This window comes from Aegilops tauschii, chromosome 4 (assembly GCF_002575655.3).
Source record: "Aegilops tauschii subsp. strangulata cultivar AL8/78 chromosome 4, Aet v6.0, whole genome shotgun sequence".
NCBI classification, from domain to species: Eukaryota; Viridiplantae; Streptophyta; class Magnoliopsida; order Poales; family Poaceae; genus Aegilops; species Aegilops tauschii.
The window spans coordinates 251,489,548-251,511,817 of NC_053038.3; the positions used below are offsets into that span (position 1 = coordinate 251,489,548).

Sequence of the window (22,270 nt, forward strand, 5' to 3'; positions counted from 1 at the left end):
AGAGGTGGGCCTTCTTGTCCTTGGACCTCTTGAAAGGCCCAACCATATCCAGCCCCCAAGTTGCAAATGGCCAGGTGATTGGAATCATCCTCAACTCTTGAGCCGGTACATGAGCGCGTCTTGAGAATTTCTGACAGCCATCACATCTTTTGACCAAGTCCTCGGCATCAGCATGAGCTGTCAACCAATAGAAACTGTGACAAAACGCCTTGGCCACCAAAGATTTTGAACCGACGTGGTGACCACAATCTCCTTCATGGATCTCACGCAAAATTTCATGGCCTTCCTCAGGAGACACATAGCATTGAAACGCCCCTGTCACACTGCAATGATGTAACTCTCCATTGATAATAGTCATGGACTTGGACCGCCGGGTTATCTGCCTGGCCAAAGTTTCATCCTCTGGTAACTCGCCCCGGTTTATATACGCCAGATACAGAACCGTCCAATCCGGGATAACATGAAGGGCCGCCACCAACTGAGCCTCCGGATCAGGAACAGCCAAATCATCTTCACCAGGGAGCTTGACGGACGGATTATGCAAAACATCCAGGAAGACATTAGGTGGAACCGGTTTACGTTGGGAACCCAGGCGGCATAAAGTGTCCGCCGCTTCATTCTTTCGCCGGTCCACATGATCCACCTGATAACCTTTAAAGTGACCTGCAACAATATCCACCTCATGACGATATGGTGCCATGAGTGGGTCCTTGGAATCCCAAGTGCCGGACATTTGTTGAGCCACCAAATCCGAGTCACCGAAGCACTTAACTCGGCTTAGATTCATCTCCTTAGCCATTCGAAGACCATGGAGTAAAGCCTCATATTCAGCTGCATTGTTAGTGGAAGGGAACATTAAACGGAGAACATAACAAAACTTATCACCTCGTGGGGAAGTTAATACGACTCGAGCCCCCGAGCCCTCCAATTGCCCGGACCCATCAAAATGAATAGTCCAATAAGTATGATCTGGCTTCTCCTCTGGCGCTTGTAATTCTGTCCAATCATTGATGAAATCCACAAGTGCCTGAGATTTGATCGCCGTTCGGGGTATGTATTTCAGCCCGTGAGGCCCGAGCTCGATAGCCCACTTAGCAATCCGGCCAGTTGCTTCCCTGTTCTGGATTATATCCCCCAAAGGAGCAGAGCTGACCAGCGTGATGGGATGACCTTGGAAATACTACTTAAGCTTCCGGCTCGCCATAAAAACCCCATACACCAATTTTTGCCAATGCGGGTACCTCTGCTTGGACTCAATACGCACCTCACTGATATAGTAAACCGGCCGCTGAACCAGATATTCCTTTCCTGCCTCCTTGCGCTCCACCACAATAGCCACACTAACAGCCCGAGCATTAGCTGCCACATATAGCAATAATGGTTCTTTATCCACTGGAGCGGCGAGAATCGGCGGATTAGCCAGCTGCCGCTTTAAGTCCTCAAATGCTTCATTAGCGGCGTCACTCCAGACGAAGTTATCCGTTTTCTTCAGCATCTGATACAAAGGGATGCCTTCTCGCCAAGGCGACTGATAAACCGGCTCAACGCGGCAATCCGACCTGCCAGGCGTTGAACATCATTGATACACTTCGGTTTAGCCAAGGAGGTGATGGCTTTGATCTTTTCCGGATTAGCTTCAATGCCCCTGTTAGACACCAAAAATCCCAAGAGCTTGCCTGAAGGTACACCAAAGACACACTTGGCCGGAATAAGCATCATCTTATAAACCAGCAGGTTATCAAAGGTTTCCTTCAGGTTATCAATCAATGTCTTCTTCTTCCTTGATTTTACCACAATATCATCCACAAAGGCATGAACATTGCGGCTGATCTGTTTATGAAGACAATTCTGCACACACCGTTGATAAGGCGCCTGGGCACTCTTGAGCCCAAAGGGCATGGACACGTAGCAGAAGGCTCCAAAGGGAGTTATGAAGGCTGTCTTCTCCTGGTCCTTAACTGCCATTTTGATCTGATGATAACCAGAATAAGCATCCAAAAAACTTAAACGTTCACAACCCGCCATAGCATCAATAATTTGATCGATATGGGGGGAGGGCGAAAGGATCTGCTGGACAAGCTTTGTTGAGATCTGTATAGTCCACACACATACACCAAGTGCCATTCTTCTTAAGGACCAGCACCGGATTAGCCAACCACTCAGGATGGAATACTTCAACGATAAATCCAGCCGCCAAGAGCCTGGCTACTTCTTCTCCAATAGCTTTGCATCTTTCTTCATTGAACCGGCGGAGAAACTGCTTGACCGGTTTGTACTTAGGATCAACATTGAGAGTGTGCTCAGCGAGTTCTGTCGGTACACCAGGCATGTCAGAAGGCTTCCATGCAAAGATGTCCCGATTCTCACGGATGAAATCGATGAGCGCGCTTTCCTATTTCGGATCCAAGTTAGCGCTGATGCTAAACTGCTTGGACGAATCGCCAGGCACGAAGTCAACAAGCTTAGTCTCATCAACCGATTTAAATTTTAGGACCGGATCATGCTCTGTAGTTGGTTTCTTCAACGAAGTCATATCTGCCGGATCAACATTGTCTTTGTAAAACTTCAACTCTTATGTTGCACAAACCAACTCAGCATAAGCCGCATCAGCTTCTTCACACTCCAGAGCAATCTTGCGGCTCCCATGCACGGTTATAGTTCCCTTGTGACCCGGCATCTTGAGCTGCAGATAGACATAACAAGGCCGTGCCATAAACTTAGCATAAGCTGGCCGTCCAAATAGGGCATGATACGGGTTTCTGATTTTCACCACTTCAAAGGTCAAGGTTTCTGATCTCGAGTCATGCTCATCTCCAAAAGCCACCTCCAGAGCTATCTTACCAACAGGATATGCCGACTTACCAGGCACCACACCATGGAACACCGTATTGGACGGTTTAAGATTTTTATCTGTTAGCCCCATGCGACGGAAAGTTTCATAATGAAGGATATTGATACTACTCCCTCCATCCATGAGTACCTTAGTGAACTTATAACCTCCCACCTGAGGTGCCACCACCAGAGCCAGATGACCCGGATTGTCAACCCGGGGCGGATGATCTTCTCTACTCCACACAATTGGCTGCTCGGACCAGCGCAAATAATCGGGCACCGCCGGTTCAACGGCATTCACCACCCTTTTATGAAGCTTCTGATTGCGTTTGTCCAAGCTAGTGGTGAAGACATGATACTGTCCGCTATTCAACTGCTTCGGGTTGCTCTGGTAACACGACTGCTGCTGCTGCTGCTGATTGCCCTGATGATTATAGCCACCATGATTACTTTGATTGTTATGTCCACCCTGATTACCGTGGAAGCCTGAACCGGAATTTCCTCCGCCATAACCCGGCCCATGAGAGCCGGGGCCCGAACCGCCTCCTGGTCCATGATCATACCAGAAAGAATCAGAATTTTTGAACTCCTGCATGATGTAACAATCTTTCCAGAGGTGCGTGGACGGTTCTTCCTTCGTCCCATGCTTTGGACAGGGCTGGTTCAACAGATAAGACAAACGGTCCGGATTAGGACTTGGCTTTCCACCGCGCTGGGGCGGTTTACCCTTACGCCACTGGCCCTTGTCATGTGCATTAGTGTTAGCCACAAAGTCTAAACCATGGTCCACTTTACGCTTGCCGCCGTTTCCATGACCCGCCGGGTTGTGATGCTGCCCCTTGGCGTTGCTGCTCTTTTTTCCCTTCCCTGTCTTATCATCGTCAGACTCGGGATCCTTGGTACTATCAGAGTCTGCATACTTCACCAGTGCAGCCATGAGGGTTCCTATGTCATTACAATGACGTTTGAGCCGTCCCAACTTTAACTTCAAGGTTTCAAACCGGCAATTTCCTTCCAATGTTAAAACTGCGGTGTCAGCGTTGATGCGGTCTGATGAATGCAAAATCTCCGAAACCCGGCGCACCCAATGGGTTGTTGACTCTCCTTCCTCCTAGACATAGGTAGCTAAGTCCACAATTGACATGGGCTGCTTCCATGTATCCTTGAAGTTCTAAATGAACCGGGCTCTCAACTCGGCCCATGACCTGATAGAATTAGCCGGTAAGCTCTTTAGTCAAGTGCGGGTTGTCCCTTCTAGCATCATGGTGAAGTACTTCGCACATGCCGCATCATCCACGTCCAGCATCTCCATCGCCATCTCATAGCTTTCGACCCGTGTTTCAGGGGATAAATCGGCGGTGTAATTCGGCACCTTGCGCGGGCCCTTGAAATCCTTGGGCAGGCGCACATTGCGCAACGCTGGGACAAGACATGGCACTCTCAAGGAACTAGAGGTAACTCCTCGTTCCACCGATGTGGTTGGACGAACCGGAGTAAGCTGACGGGCTTTATGCTGTGCCGCTAACTCGGCCTCTCTGCGTGCCCGAGCCCGGTCCACCACCTCCTGAGCATCACCAGCACCACCTGCCGGGTTATTGCCACGGGGCGGATCACGGTTCCGCGCATTGCTTGACACTTCCGGTTCATCCATACGCCTGCTGTAACTCCGTCTTGGACGGGGAGTAGAATGAATCCGGTCGCGACTATATGAATAAGCCTCCTGTTGAACCAAGGCTGTCTGAAGAAGCTCCTTAACCCGACGCGTCTCGACCGCCGCCAGAGAATCGCCTTCAATCGATGGCCGCCAGCCGTGAAGTGGCAGTGACAATGTTGTCCATTGGGTTAGAATAATGACCCGGTGGCGTGGGGACATGCGGTGCCACAATGTTGTTCTGACGAGGCGGATCCACCAAACGTGGCTGAACCGGCGCCCCTGCCCCCGGTGCCTCCGCCCGGTTTACCACCGGCGGATTACTGGTCCCTGCTCCTGGGGTGTTAAAGAGATTTCTAGCGTCATAAACCGGCGGCAAGCGAGATCGGTGCCTCCTCTTCAGGACTTCGTTCAACGCACTCTGATCCAGCATAATCCGGTAAGATTGTGCATCCAAAGCGGCCCGCTCCGCGGCTATCCTGGTATCCTCAGCTGCTCAGTCGGCTTTGGCCAGGGTGATCTGATCTTTCACTTTCACGATTTCCGCATTGTGTGCATCCTGGGTTAACCTCCGCCATCAGCATTGCCAACGCATCAAACAAATCAGATAGAACCTGAGATGGCAGTCGCACAGGGCCTCCTGCCCCTGCTGCTGCCGCCGCTGCCGATCTGGAAATCATCGCCGCTGCGGTCGAAGAGTGGAGCGCCGGTTGCGTGCCGGCCATGAAGATCGCAGCCCGGTTTGGCAGATCAAAGGGGTCCGAAATACTGTCGCCATCGGAACATCCCCCAATCCGGCCATCTTGTAACTGATATAACGACTCGGTCTCTCCGGTCGATGACTCGTCGCCGGAATAAACGACGGTCTCACCACTAGATTCCGATCTATCCTCAGATTCCCTGCCATGGATAACTCCCACGAAGGCACGCTTCATGATAGGCTTGACCCGGGCAAATCTCGCACACTGAGCCGTTTCGACGAGGTCCGTGCAGATGTCCGGCTCAGGGCCCGGTTCGCCGATCTTGCCAATGAAAATGTGTATGCCACCAAAGGGGACCCGGTACCCGTACTCGATTGAGCCGGCCTCGGGGCCCCAGCCCGCATCGTTGATGTAGAGCTTGCAACGATGACTCTTGGTCATCCGGCCCACAGCGTAACCCTTGAGTCCTTCGAAGTTGCCCTCCAAGAACTTGAAACCATCGTGCGATAGCCCCATGGTGGGCTCCAACTGTCGTGGTTTTGTCACGGCAGATGTCCTAGTGAAAGGACTTAGTCGTGGAGCCATCGCTACGGGTTAGCTTAAAGGGGTTAAAGCGGACAAGGGACGCAAGAGAGTTTTATACTAGTTCGGACCCTTACGATGAAGGTAAAAGCCTACGTCTAGTTGTGATGGAATTGATGGGGTTTCGATGACCAGGGAGCGAATACGCTTTGCCTGAGTCTCGAGTTGTTGTCTGTTGTCCCTGAACCGCTGCCGGGTCGTCCCCTTATATACATGGGTTGACGCCCGCCGGTTTACAGAATCCCGAGGCCAGCTCATAATCGTGTCCGGCTCGGTCTCTGCTACTTCTATCTTACAACACAAGTTTACATATCAATGCCGGTTTACGTCTACAGGCCTTAAACCGGCTTTGGGCCCTGGGCCTACTTGAAGCGTCACTGTCTGTCTTCATGGACTTCACATACAGATGAACTACTCATGGGGTTAACCCAGCCTCTCCTAGCCGGTTTACGCCCAGTGGTAATATCCCCAACACACTTAAAAACTAATGAAATTCAGGCACAACCCAAGGCACAGTTCAAGGTAAACTGGTGAAATGGAAAACATTTCAACTACATCTAACAAAAGCATAAAAAGGTATCATCTCTGAAGTTCATGTAGAATAAAAGCTGCTTTTCAAGTAAGCAATGACAGAAAAAATACTAAAACAAAATACACAAGCAAATAAAAGACAATGAAGTTCATGTAGAATAAAAATTGTAGTCCAAGTAAGCAGTCCAAGTTTCAAGACTTACATGACTAGTAGCCAAACAGACCATGGAAGTCTGTTTCAAACAAGTTAGAAGAAGCAATTGAGTACAACCATGTCTTCCTGATATCCAAGATATTATCATGGGAATAGTTTGCAAGAACCCCTTCATGAAACGAATTAACATTCGTAAGAATGAAGAATCCGCAGTCGATACTGTCATCAAATAAAGAGAACAGTGTTAAAAGAAATAAAGCCAAAGCATAAAAGATGTTGCAGCTTAAGTACAACTACAATTAAACAGAAATAGAGAGAAAGTGGAACTCATACTTGTTAGTATGTTGGGGGACATCAATCCAATTTAAAGGGAAATGGTCAATAGAAAGTGGACTTAAGGGTGTCTCCCTGTCATTGCTGGCATCGCTCCAAAGCTTCTTGATGTTATCAGTCATCCGCCAAAACAGGCGTATTGCATAGTCATCGTTTGGTCCATAGTAGGAGTCGAGAAGTTGGAACCTTGAATTCTTCATGTCAAGAAATATGGAAACCCAATGACCAACACCACCCAAGTGAGCAGGAAGTTCAGGTGGGTCAAAAGTCGGAAAAACAACCTGACGCAAGATAAACACAATCATTAAAACTGAAATTAATATCAAGAGCAAAAAAAATATAAACAGAGAGGATCACAGTGGAAACAAATACAGAGACAAAGAACAAAATATTGCTTACAGAATCATGCGCATCCATGCTATCTGGACCAGTCGCTAAGAAGTACTTCCTCACACGGGAATCAAAATGCCCTCTGAAAATCTTGTCCCAATATAATGCAGATAACAACAACATATGAAATACAATGAGACCAACAACTTTTTAACTAATATGGTAAAGAACAACAGAAAAGAAATTACTATGGGGTTGACTTACACAAACCCAATACGGCAGGATGAGTTTTTTTGATTCCTGGTATTTGGCACGTAGACAATACAGTGCAACCTCAGCTACATTAGATCAAAGCATTCCGTGAGGAGAAAAAGACATTGCGACATCTTCAACAGTAGCTTCACACTCATTGTTTTGGAACATAATCTTTGATCTAAAACAAACAAAAGAAAGTAAAGAAGTTCAGCATCAGAAACTCAAGAAGTTCACCACATAAAAAGCATATAAGTTTAGCTACATAACAACAGGCAGTACAAAAAGTTAGATGTTCAACATCAGAAAGTAAAGAAGTTCAGCAACAGAAAGTAAAGAATTTCAGGTATAAAACCATAGGCAGTTCATGTTAGATGAATATAAATTCTGACCAGCTACACTCACCTCTTAGAACGATCATTCTTAAGCCTAGATACACTAAAATAAAAGTCATCAACCTTCTTTCGGACGACAGAAAGTTCAATATCTGCTCAGCAAAAGAATAAAAATTAAGAGCAACATACAAACACATAGATCACAACAGGAGCAACAAACAACACAAGCACATCTTACCTGCTACACCGAAAGATAAACCACATGATTATAAACATCACAACCCATGTATTACAAACCTCCCCCCACATAAAAATAGCTTAACTTCACTTTACTTAGAAACCACATGACAAAGCAAAAACCAGAAGTTCGACTTGCACCACATAGACAGTACATAGGGATATCAAAGACTCAAACCAACAACAAAAGGGATGGGGATGGGGAAAAAAGAGAGAAGCATGCTCCTCTCTTTATGGATTCTTGCCTAGACCAGTTGCAGCTGTCGGATTCAGGGCTCCGCAGACCCAAGAAAGGTTCGAACTCTGGGGCGTGTGCGAAGAACTCAACCTCTCTAGCCAACCATTTCATCAAACCGACGGCCTAGCTCGATGCACAAGAAAGAAGAGCGACACAACAGTTTACCCAGGTTCGGGCCACCTTGTGGTGTAAGACCCGACTCCTGCTCTGTGTTGGATTAGCCTCGCGGGGGGCTGAGTATGAACTAGTACAAGGGAAGAACAACCTCATGAGGTCTGTTCTAGTGTGGTTGTCGGCTAGCGAGGTCTGGATCTGATCCAGCGAGAGCCCCCTTCTCTACGGTGATGGCTAAGCTATATTTATAGTGGCATCGGTCCTCTTCCAAAAAAAAGAAGGCGGGAAGGGATCCCATAGTGGCCAATTTTGAAGGGGGACAAGTAGTACATCTTATCCTGATGAAAGGTGGTCTTCGCCTGCAAAGATTCTGGCCGTGACGCTGCGGTGGGCTCGGTGATGACATTCGTCCTGCCGTCCTAGCGGTCTTGGTCTTGTTGAATGGGAATGGAAACCTTTGGCTGATTCCACAGGACCGTGTGCCTGCGCTTGCCTCCTTGGCACCACAGAGGAAACCTGCTCTTCTGCGCCCTTTGGCGCCCGCCTGGCCTTGGTCGTCATGTCTGGCGTCACCTCAACCTCCTGAGATGGGCGCCTGCATAGAAATCTCCGCTCCATGGGAGCCGGCCTGGGGAGGCCGCTCCCTCCGGAAGTCTTGATGTCGTCCGCTTCGCGAGGCTTGACCCCTCGCGAGGGTCATATCCTGAAGGTGTTGTACATGGGCCGTACCAAGCCTTCGAAGGAGCCACGGCATGGGCCGCATGCAGCCAAGTCTGGGTACCCTGGTTCCCAGAACACCGACAGTAGCCCCAAAGCCCAAGGCGCGCTCGGACTTGGCTTCGAGGCAAAGCCAAAGGGCCAGGGCGAAGCACCGCAGGCCCCAATTGCCTGCGGACCGAGCTGACGCATGGCACTTGATGGGACGTGGGCGTCTCCGCTTCCCTACGCTGCCTCGGCAACTGCCCAGGCTGACGAAAACACTGGCGCCTGCCGCCGAGCCCTCATTGCCTTCTCTTCGACTTGCTCCAGATCCCCTTTCCTCCTACCAAGAGCGTCTCCAGGTCTGGGGGAATTTTTCCCCTTTCCGCGTCTTTCCTTCCAAGATTATGCAGATGGAATCCGGAAAGGCGAAGCCGGCCGCGGGGTCCTCTTCTCCAGCGCAGGCCCTCAGCACGTCCGCCATCACCGAGGAGAGACACCTCGGTGCCGCGCCATCGCTGACGGCGAGCAACCACAATGAGCAGAATGAGACGGTGCTCCTGGCCGGCTCCGCCGGCCCTAGGACCTTGGCGGAGACGTTCTATGCCTTCTTCCTTCACAACGTCTTTGCGGGGCTCGTCCCGCCTTTCTCTAGGTTCTTCACCGCCATCCTCAACCACTACTAAGTTCAGACTCTGCACCTCTAGCCCAACTCCATCCTTCTCTTGTCCATCTTCGCCTTCTACTGCGAGGAGTTCGTGGGCGGGCTCGTGAGGGCGCACAACGTTAATGGTGACGAAGCACCGGACATGCATGTTGTAATATCTCAGGAAATTCGTAGGAGGCGAAAACAGTTCTGATAGATGCACAAAATGATACAGGCTGCATGGGCTGGCCCTAATAGCTTGAGGATAATGCAGCCCGAGGGGCGCCCTCAACTGAACAAACCAAAAAGTCACCTGGTACCATCGTTGTAGAAGTGTTGGAGTAGCTGAAGATGCACGCTGAAGAGGCCATTCCTCACGAGTCGTCCGGCTCGTGAGTCTCGGGGGGCTCCGGAGGTTCGGGGGGCTCGAGAGGATCCGACACCTTCTCCGTCAAGATTGCCTGACGCCTGGCCTCGTGGCTGCCAGGACGCCCTGCATGTAGCGCTGGTGCGTGGCAGCCATGTTCAGCAGGTTGAACGGCATGTAGACATAGCTGCGGGGGCAGCCCCCATTCTGGCCGACGCGAGACGGCCAGAAGAGCTCCTGAGAAGCGGCCCTGTTGAGACACAGATGCATAGCTCGCCACCCACGTCGGGGGCAATAGCTGCACTGAGTGGTGCGGGGTGGCGCTCGCCATGCATGGCTCGCGCCTCCTGAAGCTCTTCGATTGACTTGGTGATGAACTCCTAAGCACGTGGCGCTTCACGCCCTGCTCACGGAAGCGCGCGCTGAAGCATGCATCCACATGGTGCCCGAACGCGTCCCTTGTGACGCTGGTTATGTCAGAGGCCCTCCAGACGAGAGCCCCCTAGCCCGTCCTAAGATGGGTGCCGGGCGCACCTTCCTATGCAACAGGAAAGGGTGCCCCAGCAGTGGGCGTGGGGCCTGAGGCACGATCGTCGGACGCCCCGGCCTCTCGAGGGCCTCTGAGGTCATCTGAGTTCTCGACCGCTCTGGCCTGGTAGGCGCGCTCGAGGGAGCACACCGCATCCTTCTCGTCACATGCAACTGTGATGATGCCGCCGCTTACTGCATCTTGAGAACATTGTAGCCATGGTGAGTCACTGCCATGAACTTGGACAGGGCCGGATACCCAAGGATGGCGTTGTACGGGAGGCAAATGTTGGCGACGTCAAAGGCGATGAGCTCGGTGCGGTAGTTGTCACGCTTGCCGAAGGTGACAGGGAGACGAGTCTATCCCAGGGGAACGCTGGAACCGTCGATCACCCCTTAGAAAGGCTTGGTGGGGAGGAGCTGGTCGTAGGGCACCTGGAACCTCTCGAACGTGTCGGCAGAGAGGACGTTGAGCCCCGCGCAACCATCGATGAGTGTCTTGGTGACGAGGACGTTGCTGATGGTCGGCGAGCAGAGCATTGGGAGCACGCCAGCGGCAGCTGAGCACTTGAGCTGGTCTGTAGAGTCGAAGGTGATGGCGTACTTGGACCACCTGAGGGGACGCGATGCTCTGATCTTCGGAAGGGCCACGTTCACCTCATGAGCAAACTGCTTGAAGATGTGATGATAAGCGGGGGCCTGAGCGCCACCCAGGATGCATGCAATGGCGCGGGGCTCTTGGAAGCCCCCAGCCCCATCATCTTGCCGGTGGTCGTCGTTCCTCCTTGGCGGCGGCGGCGGCAGAGGGAGGCCGGTGTTGCCCTGAGGACGGTCCTCACGAAGCTGGTCCCTCCAGAGGCCATCGCGATGCTGGCCCTGCCAGCGATCCTCACCGGGCTGATCACGCCATTCCTGGCGGGGGTCGCGGTTGTCCCAGTGGCCTCCTCCGCGGCCGTACCTATGGTCGTTGCGCTCGAGACGACGGCCAAGGCGCCCATCACGGATGGCCCTGAGCTCTTGGCAGTCATTGGTGTTGTGGCTGTGAACATTGTGGAAGACGCAGAACAGGCAGCTGCCCTTGGAGGATTCGGTGTGGTCGCAGCCGCGCTTCATCTCAGGTTCGCCCGCGAGCATAGTAGGGCCCTTTCTATTCACATCCTTAGCCTTGGCCTTCTTGTCTTCAGGATCGGCCTCCGGGAGCTCCAGGAGGGGGAGGCGACCATCCTCTGCCCTCGTGCATCTGGTTGCCATGTTGAACATCTCCAAAGCCGAGCACAGGTCCTCGTGTATGGCAAGCTCTTCCTTTATCTTGACATCGCGGACGCCATCAGTGAATGCTGAAATGATGGCCTCATCCGACACCTAAGGGATCTTGAGGCAAACATTGGTGAAGCGATGTATGTATTTGTGCAGGTTTCTCCTGGCTGTTGCTTGATGCGCCGCAGGTCACCTGCGGCAGGTGCGAGGTCGCGAGTGCCCTGGAAGTTGGCAAAGAAGCGCTTGCGCAGCTCGTCCCGGGAGGAGATCGATCCCATCGAAAGGTTCAGGAGACACAAGCGCGCGCCGCCTTTGAGGGCCATGGGAAACCAGTTTGGCATGACTTAGTCGTTGTTGTTCGCCGCCTCGATGCTCAGCTCATAGAGATGGAGGAACTCAGCCGGGTCACGGGTGTCGTCATAGCGTGGAGGCAGATCCGGCTTGAACTTGCCGGGCCAGACGATGTGGCGCAACTCCGGTGTTAAAGCACGGCAACCTCCCGCACTCACTGGGGCGAGCCACAGGGGAGGAGCCTAGTCTTGACGCCCGGCACGCGGTCTTAACGTGGCGGAACTTGAAGCGCACGCGCCTCTCCTTGGGGCCGCTGCACCACCTGGCAGCTTTCTTCATCACGAGCCGGCGCCCTGGGGAGCCTCACGCCTTGGCTCGGGGTCCAAGCCATGTGGAGGAGGAGGAGGAGGAGGCGCGCCGTGATCCACGTCACCCGCGGGGGACGAAGCGAGCGGGACCGTGCAGGTGCCTCGCCAGTAGCGCTGACGAGCTCGGCGATGCGGGCGAGCCAGTCGTCTAGAGGTCGTTGGCCGGGCGATAGTGCAGGAGCTCGCGCGCCATGAGCAACGCAGTCTATGCATTCTCCAGCCCACGACGAGCGTGAGAAGACGACGCCGTGACAGGAGTGGGTGATGGAGTCGCGGTGCGGCCGTCGCGCTGCATGGATGGTGGTAGTGACGAGTCCTGCTGCTCGTGGGCAGCAGGGTCAGTGGCGTCGTTAGCCACCGGGGAGGTAGAGCGGCAAGGCGCGCCGTTGCCCACAGGTGCCGTCTGAGCGACACAAGCGGCCCGACGCTCGTCACGGACACGCCGGGCGTCAGCCATGGGAATGACGGAACATCGGTGGAGCGATTGACGGAGAAGAGGTTTCGACACGCCCCTACCTGGCACACCAAATGTCGGATTCAGGGCTCCGCAGACCCAAGAAAGGTTCGATCTCCGGGGCGTGTGGGAAGAACTCAATCTCTCCAGCCATCCAGTTCGTCACCCCCACGGCCTTGCTCGAAGCCCAAGAAAGAAGAGGGACACAACGGTTTACCCAAGTTCGGGCCACCTTGCGGTGTAAGACCCTACTCCTGCTTTGTGGTGAATTAGCGTCGCGGGAGGCTGAGTATGAACTAGTACAAGGGAAGAACAACCTCATGAGGTCTGTTCTAGTGTGGGTGTCGGCTAGTGAGGTCTGGATCTGATCGAGAGCCCCCTTCTCTACGGTGAAGGCTAAGCTATATTTATAGTGGCATCGGTCCTCTTCCCCCAAAACGAAGGCGGGAAGGGATCCCACAGTGGCCAATTTTGAAGGGGAGCAAGTAGTACATCTTATCCTGATGAAAGGTGGTCCTCGCCTACAAAGCTTCTGATCGTGACGGTGCAGTGGGCTCGGTGATGACATCCGTCCTGCCGTCCTAGTGGCCTATTCTTGTTGCACGAGGATGGAAACCTTTGGTTGATTCCTCAGGACCCCGCGCCTGCGCTTGCCTCCTTGGCACCGACGAGGAAACATGCTCCTCTGCGCCCGCTGGCGCCTGCGTGGCCTTGGTCATCATGGCTGGCATCACCTCAACCTCATGAGATGGGCGCCGGCATAGTCTCTGCTCCTTGGGAGCCAGCCTAGGGAGGCTGCTCCCTCCGGAGGTCTTGATGTCGTCTGACTCACGAGGTTTGGCCCCTCGCGAGGGTCTTGTCTTGAAGGTGTTGTAGATGGGCCGTACCAGGCCATCGATGGAGCCACGTCATGGGCCGCAGGCAGGCAAATCTGGGTATCCAAGTTCCCAGAACGCCGGTAGTAGCACTGGAAAGATCATACTCCTTTCCGAAGCTATTACTTTCTTCATCATCATCTCCAGTAGACATTGCAGTGTCCTTGGCAAGCACACTAGTAGCAGCTGGAGCAGCTGGAGAATCTGAAACAACAAAAATTGTTGGTTGTGCTGTAGTAGGAAGAGCTGGAGAACCAGCATCAACAATAACTAATGGCTCTGCTGGAGGAGACTTCCCCGGGCTTGCACAAGCACTACCAGTTTCAACAGCAGCCTCGATGGGATCTTTATCTGAAATAATATCTCCAGCTATCTTGCCCTGCTAAGCATCAGAAACCCCAGCACCGATGGACGACTGAGGTTCAGTTGGATCCGGCCCATTGGAGCAGCCAGTCCGTGATACAGCCTTGTGTGCAACCTTCTCTGAAAGAACACTAGCATCATTATTCTGCGGCAAGAACAAAAAGTGAATAAAAATGGGCACATAGTAAAAAAATGTACAAGTAAAACCAAAATGAAACAAATGGACAAGAAAAATGATACTAGGATCACTGCCATGAACCTCGTCAACAAATAAATCACTTGCAGGAGCAAATTCATGCACAGGGACAGTTCTACTTTCAGGTAAAACATCCTGATCAACCCTAGCACCATCATCAACAGCCTACAAAAATCATATAGAACACAATGTCTAACTAGGAGAAGTTCACATTATATAATTAAAGAAGGTCAGCTATGACCACTGACACATGAGGAAGTCCAAAGACAGTAAACATAGAAGGTCAGATATCAAACTACTATCATACAAAGGAAAAAAGGGCCAGTTAGGGAAAGCATAGAAGTTTAGATACTGTAGGCCTGGAAGTTCAGATACTGTAAACAAAGAAGGTCAACTATGAAACACTAATACTGAAAAAAGAAGTTGAGAACACATGAAATCAAGAAGGGTCACTTATGACAAAAACGGTAATAACTGAAAGCTAACAATGAACACTAATTCAAAGAACTATCAAAGCCAACATAAACAAACCTCTTTAGTATGCACCTCGTTGCCTGCTTCATGACCCAAACGAACAGAATCTTTCCTCTGAATTTCACTGACAACAACACTAGCCTCATCTTCAAAAGCCTTGCAACCAGCATCCAGCATTTCCTTGAACAGCCCAAAGCTAGTACGGACGTGGGAAGTGCTCTGATGAAGCTCATCAAGAAAACTAGCTTCAATTAACAAAACCTCCTTCGAAGACTCAACGTCAAAACCATTGCCAGGGCAAAGAATCCAATCGACGCGACTAAGACGCTCATGACTTGTTGGAACACGGGCCATCTCCCCACAAATAGTTTCCAGAAGACCATCAATCCTAACAAGGGAAACATTGGCAGTATCAAAGAAACCCTCAGAAGAAACGCCACCTGCAACACTCACACGGGTAGAAGAACCTCCAGGATCTATAGGGGGAGCACCAATATTGACATCCCGGGAGATTAAAATCTTGGGGCAACTCCACTCCCTCGGCCAGTAGCACGAGGCATAGTAAGAACAGGACGTTCGATATGCCTAAAGAACACAACGTCAGCCCGTGTCTTCCACTACATACAAAACAAAAGTCAACGCATCAAAAAACAATGAAGGAACATGGAACAAATATTGAAGACAGTTTCAGAAGTTCAAGTTAAACTATATAGGAAAGAATGATGCATAGAAACACTCACAGGTAGTTTCCCAAACACCCAGTTGGCTAGGTCATCATCACCCTTCTTAACCAAGTCAGCAGTAGCAAGCTCAGTTATCTTGGCCTGATCCATGTATTTGATGCAAGGGGTCCTCAAATCAACAACTGGCTTCTTGCCAATGATAAGGCAGTCCAGATACATAGCGGCGCAATACCATAGCCTGTAACAGCTTTTCCTCTACTAGTCCCTTGCTAATACCTAGTAACAGCCCTTCGAATATCATCAACAACCAACGGACAATAGTCCATATTTTCCATATCTTCAGAAACAAGATTCTCAGCCATTGCTGCCTCCCTAGACACTCGTCTAGATGTACCAGGAATAATAACCTTCATGAAAAGAATCAGGTAAAACACCTGCAGAGCCAGGTCATCATTCTTCTCATCCTTCACAAGTTCCCCGAGGATCTTCCGCAGATCCTTTGTCTTGATATCATCACTCCTCTTGTAGCCAAGTTTGGCCTTCAGCCTCATAACAGCATCATCAAACCCATCCTCCGAGGGCCTAGGAGGGGTACGATCACCTTGATCGAATCCAAAAAGATGGTGAACAGCATCACTTGTAATATGCAAAACCTTGTTCGCCTCACCCATGTCCAGAATCATAGTTAAAGGGTCAATCATTGTGTAGATGTGGCCCGTCAAAGGAGGAGAAATGTTGGAATCAATCTTCAAATCAAACAAACAACCAAAACCAGTCTTGATAACCCTCTCCTTGTGCCTAAGTTGTAGCAATTCTGCGCACAACTTGACCTCTTTCAGTGAGCAATGAACCGTCTTGTTAAAACATTTCGCATCATCTCCTCCTTCATCAACTTCTTCCACTGCTTTGCCTCCTCTCTTCCTTAGCTAAGGCCGCTTCACAAGGTGATACTGCAAAAAATGCAATGACAAGGAAAAAAGGCAGAACAATGAGATAAACAAACTAAACCAAGAGTTCACTAATGCTGAATTGGAAAAAGTACATAAGGAAATAGAGCATGGACCAAAAAATGTATATAGCAGAAGTTCAACCATTAAAAACAAGAAGTACAGCTGCTTTCAAAATGTTAGCACTGTACATTTCAGAAGTTCAACTATGTCTACATAGGCAGTACAACCATGTTTGACCAGAAGTTACGCTTCTTTCTAAATGTTATAAATTTACAAAGCAGAAGTTCAACTATGTACACCAAGGAAATAAAACCATGTATACCAAGAAGTTCAGCTAATTTCTTCATGTATATATTCAGAAGTTCAGCAATGTACATAAAGGCAGTAATACCATATAAACCAAGCAGTTCAGCTAATTTCTTCCTGTATATAAGCAGAAGGTCAGCTAAGGGGAAACAACACCAAAGAGGAAACAAGGGCGTTGCGCGTCCTGGCGCCTGCCTGGTGCCGATCGTCATGGCTCACGTCACGAGAGTCTCGTGAGGTTTGACCCGCCTTGATATCTCCGCTCCTCGTGAGCCCGCCTGGCTAGGCCACTCCTAAGGAGGTCTTGCGTCGCCCGCCTCACGAGGTTTGGCCCCTCGCGAGGCTCTTGGATGCCTGGTTGATGAAGATGGGCCGGACGGCCCGCTACCTTAGCCACCCCGTGGGCCGCAGGTAGGCAAGTCTGGGGACCCCCGTTCCCAGAACACCAACAGTAGCCCCCGGGCCCAAGGTGCGCTCGGGCTTGGCTTCGCGGCGAAGCCAAGGGTCAAGTACGGAGTGCCGCGGGCCCCCACAGCCTACGGCCTCGGTCGACGCGTGGCGGATGATTGGACGTGGGCGTCTCCGCTTCCCCACGTTGCCTTTTAATCTGCCTGGCTATGCGGCCCCCGCATCTCACACAGTTATTCTTCCTTCGCCCACGCCTGGCTCCCCCAATCTCCCTCCTTCCTCGAGACTCTGCTTTGCCCTTCCAATCTGACTTGCGCTCCGCCTGCTTCATCGCCATGGCGCCGAAACAGGCTGAAATGGGGAAGAAACCTTTGTCTTCGCCAAGTGCGCCTTCGCCCTTTGAGCCTGCACACGGCCGGCCTCGGGTGCTCAACAATGAAGCCATGGACAAGGTGCGCCCCATGCTTGCCTCTAGTTTCAATGAGTGGGGAGAGATGGTGGCTTGCCCGCGTCTCACACTCGCACAGCACGGGCAGCCACTGAGGTCCCGATCTTCATAGATGCCCTCTGGGTTGGCCTGATTCCTCCCTTCTCCGCCTTCTTCAACGCGGTGCTCGAGCATTACCAGATCCACATGCTTCATCTCGACCCTCAATCTGTGACCCTTCTTGCTGTCTTCGCCTTCTTGTGCGAGGCCATGGTGGGTATCGCTCCTTCTGTGGTCCTCCTCCGCAATTTCTTCTCATTGCATCTGACCGGTCCCCGGCGGAGCTCGGGGTGCGTGAGCTTCCAGGCCGTGACCGCGACGGCGGGCGCGGGGATTGACTTAGAGCTTCCTTCATCCACGAGCGAGTTCCGTACACGATGGGTGAGGGAGTCCTGGATTGGGGGTCCTCGGACCGCCGGACTATATACTTTGGCCGGACTCTTGGACTATGAAGACACAAGATTGAAGACTTCGTCCCGTGTCCGGATGGGACTCTCCTTTGCGTGGAAGGCAAGCTTGGCAATTCGGATATATAGATCTCCTCCCTTGTAACCGACTCTGTGTAACCCTAGCCCCCACCGGTGTCTATATAAACCGGAGGGTTTAGTTCGTAGGACAAGAACAATCATAATCATAGGCTAGCTTCTAGGGTTTAGCCTCTACGATCTCGTGGTAGATCAACTCTTGTAATACTCATATCATCATGATCAATCAAGCAGGAAGTAGGGTATTACCTCCATCGAGAGGGCCCGAACCTAGGTAAACATTGTGTCCCCCGCCTCCTGTTACCATCCTCCTTAGACGCACAGTTTGGGACCCCCTACCCGAGATCCGCCGGTTTTGACACCGACATTGGTGCTTTTATTCAGAGTTCCACTGTCCCATCACCATAAGGCTTGATGGCTCCTTCGATCATCGACAATGATGCGATCCAGGGTGAGGTTTTTCTCCCCGGACAGATCTTCGTATTCGGCGGTTTCGCACTGCGGGCCAACTCGCTTGGCCATCTGGAGCAGATCGAGAGCTACGCCCCTGGCCGTCAGGTCAGGTTTGGAAACTTAAACTATACTGCCGACATCTGCGGAGACTTGATCTTCGACGGATTCGAGCCCATGTCAGGTGCGCCGCACAAACACGACGAGCATGACTTAACTCTGCCGTCGGACGGTGTTCGGGAGATCACACCTGTGGCTACTCCGGCCCTCAATCCGGAGCAGATCACGGCGTCCGAGGACGGATGGTTGGACCCCGCCACGGAGGTCACACACTCAGCGGCGTTAGAGCCGAATACTGACTTCACCTCTTACGAGACCCGTGTTGCCGAACCCTTGGATTCGTCCCCGGCCACGGGCTCCGAACCGCTTGCATCCGTCCCTATCGAATCTGATTGGGCACCGATCATGGAGTTTACCTCCGTGGATATTTTCCAGTACTCGTCCTCGGGCGACGTGCTAGACTCATTAAGGTTTCTCTCCTTGTCAGGAGACCCTCGGCCGAACTATGTCCGGCTCGAGTGGGAAGCGGATGACGAAGAAATTCGTTCCCCACCCACCACCCACTTAATAGCCACTGTCGACGATTTAACCGACATGCTTGATTTCGACTCCAAAGACATCGACGGTATGGATGACGATGCAGGAGAGGAACAGGAACCACCGCCCACAGGGCGCTGGACAGCCACCTCATCACACGATATATACATGGTGGATACACCCAAAGAAAACAATGACAAGGAACGGAAGGATGCAGTGAAGGATAATCCCCTCGAGAAGCAACCAAAGCTACGACGTAGGCGCCACTCCAAATCCCGCATCGGCAAAAACAGCGATAACAGCGCAAGAAAGAATAATACCCCGATCGACTCCAAAGGAAACGACGACCACATTGACCTAGCAATAGAGCAGGATGAACCAACGGACGGCGAACATAGTACGGAGCCGCTGTCCGACCACGGCAACGCCGAGGGTAAAACTAATCAACTTGTCTCCGGAGAGGAGAACAGTCCGGACGACGATGCACACATCATCCCGGAAAGGCACTTGGAGCAAGAGAACCTCCATAGAAGGCTTATTGCCACCGCGAGGAGTCTAAAGAAGCAGAAGCAAAGGCTTAAGGCCGCGCAAAATACACTCAACAGTAGATGGAACAAAGTGCTCGACACTGAAGAAAAATACGGTGGTAGTCGCCACACAAAGAGCTATCCAAAGCGCAAGCTGCTGCCTGAATTTGATGCCGAGGCTTTAGAGCCTATACAGCCGAAAAATAAAATGGCCGATCAGCCGAATCGACCACCCCGTGGCCGCGATAGGGCGGCTAACGATGTCGCACATAAGTTAGCACACGATTTACGTGAGGACTTGCACCAAAAAGTCGGTATGACCAGGTCCATCTACAGATCTAGGAAGCACGCTCCAGCACAGAATCAAAAACAAACACTACAACCGTCAGAATGCCATGACACATCCAAATACAGGGGTGCCGCGCACCCCCTATGCTTCACCAATGAGGTGCTGGATCACGAATTTCCAGAGAGATTCAAACCCGTGAACATAGAGGCATACGACGGAACGACAGACCCTGGGGTATGGATTGAGGACTTATCCTTCATATCCACATGGCTCGCGGAGATGATCTCAACGCCACCCAATACTTGCCCCTCAAGTTGAAAGGACCAGCTCGGCACTGGCTGAAGAGCCTCCCTGAAAACTCAATTGGAAGTTGGGAAGAGCTTGAGGATGCTTTTAGGGCTAATTTTCAAGGGACCTATGTCCGACCTCTGGATGTAGACGATTTAAGTCATATAATACAACAGCCCGGAGAGTCAGCCGAAAGCTTTGGAACAGATTCCTCACTAAGAAGAATCAAATTGTCGACTGCCCGGACGCCGAAGCCTTAGCGGCTTTCAAACACAGTGTCCGGGATGAATGGCTCGCCAGACACCTCGGCCAGGAAAAACCGAGGACAATGGCAGCCCTAACAAGCCTTATGACCCGCTTTTACACGGGCGAAGATAGTTGGCTGGCCCGTAGCGGCACCTGCGACCCAGGCACATCCCAAGTAAGGGATGGCAATGGTAAACCACGACGCACTAAAAGCAAGCGTCAAAACAATGAAGACAACCCAGACAACACGGCGGTAAACGCCGGATTCAGGGGCTCTCAACCCGGTCAACGGAAAAAGCCATTCAAAGGCAGCAAAGATGGACCGTCCAGCCTAAACAAGATTCTAGACAGATTATGTCAGATTCATGGCACCTCCGACAAACCTGCAAATCACACCAACAGAGAATGCTGGGTCTTCAAGCAGGCTGGCAAGCTAAACGCCGAACACAAGGGGAGGGAGACACCAATAGAAGCCAAGGATGAGCCTCGCCAGCAAAACACTAGGGGACGGAAAAAATTCCCACCGGAGCTCAAAACAGTGAACATGATTCACGTAACGAAGAAGAGGAGCAAATGCGCACTCCGAGACGTACGCACCGTGGAGCCCGTCACCCCCAAGTTCAACCCTTGGTCGGCCTGCCCGATCACTTTTGATCGCAGGGATGACCCGACTAGTATCCGACATGGTGGATCGGCTGCCTTGGTGCTAGACCCAATAATTGACGGATACCATCTCACCCGAGTCCTTTTGGACGGCGGCAGTAGTCTTAATCTGATATATCAGGACACAGTCCGCAAAATGGGGATAGACCCGACAAGAATTACTCAAAGCAATACTACCTTTAAAGGAGTAATACCAGGCCCAGAGGCCCGCTGCACAGGCTCTCTAGTACTAGAGGTTGTATTCGGTTCTCCCGACAACTTTCGAAGCGAAGAATTAACCTTCGACATCGCTCCATTCCGAAGCGGCTATCACGCACTACTCGGAAGAACGGCTTGCGCTCATTTTAATGCAGTACCGCATTACGCTTATCTTAAGCTTAAGATGCCCGGTCCACGTGGCACCATCATAGTTAGCGGAAACGCAGAGCATTCCTTACATGCAGAAGAATTTGTGGCGGCTCTAGCAGCCAAACACTGAATGGCCTCTCCAACCAGAATAAATGATCGGTCGTCAAGACCGCGGACACGGCTAGACGAGTCTGGCGCACCACTAGCTGTAAAAGCTCAGATAAACCTAAGATTGGGTTGATGGATATACCCCCATAGGTGGGGCTAGGGGCTTCCCGCATGTAAAAAGGACTATGGTTCGGCTTGATCTTATTTAGATTGAATTTTAATGGTTCATTAAGAATAACCAATTTTTCGCACGAAAACTTTCACCTGGGTTTTTCTCTTTTACAGATGATAATCGTGCTACACCCTTCCAGTATACGGCACAACAGAGACACAGGCGCAGACGTGTAGCAGGGCCCCGCTCAAAGGTTTCTTTTTAGATCACGGCCATGTGTAAACCTTTCTTACTGTCTCTTGTTGCTTCACACCCTCCGGATACTCAACACAACCGAGAGGGATGCTGGCATTATTGGCATTTCGCAACGTCAGACTAATGCACGTACTTGGAAATTCGGGGTTCATTATCAAGGGCGTTACTCAGCCCGGTATATGTTGTAAAGTCCGAATACCTTAGGGAGTGTTCGGCGTCGCGAGTTTGGCCTTATATGCATCAGCTCCGAATCATGTCTT

At 51.4% G+C, this 22,270-nt stretch overlaps 1 protein-coding gene across 1 annotated transcript in view; it reads right to left on the reverse strand.

Annotated features, from left to right (window-relative positions):
• The window catches only part of LOC141021803 (uncharacterized), a 303,418-nt gene that overhangs the window by 23,961 nt on the left and 257,187 nt on the right, over window positions 1-22,270 (reverse strand). Inside the window, exons 3-4 of the mRNA XM_073497652.1 lie at window positions 1,527-1,676; window positions 1,265-1,464 (exon numbers count right to left, since the gene is read on the reverse strand). Of these exons, the coding sequence (XP_073353753.1) occupies window positions 1,265-1,464; window positions 1,527-1,676 (350 nt within the window). The remainder of the gene's footprint in view (window positions 1-1,264; window positions 1,465-1,526; window positions 1,677-22,270) is intronic.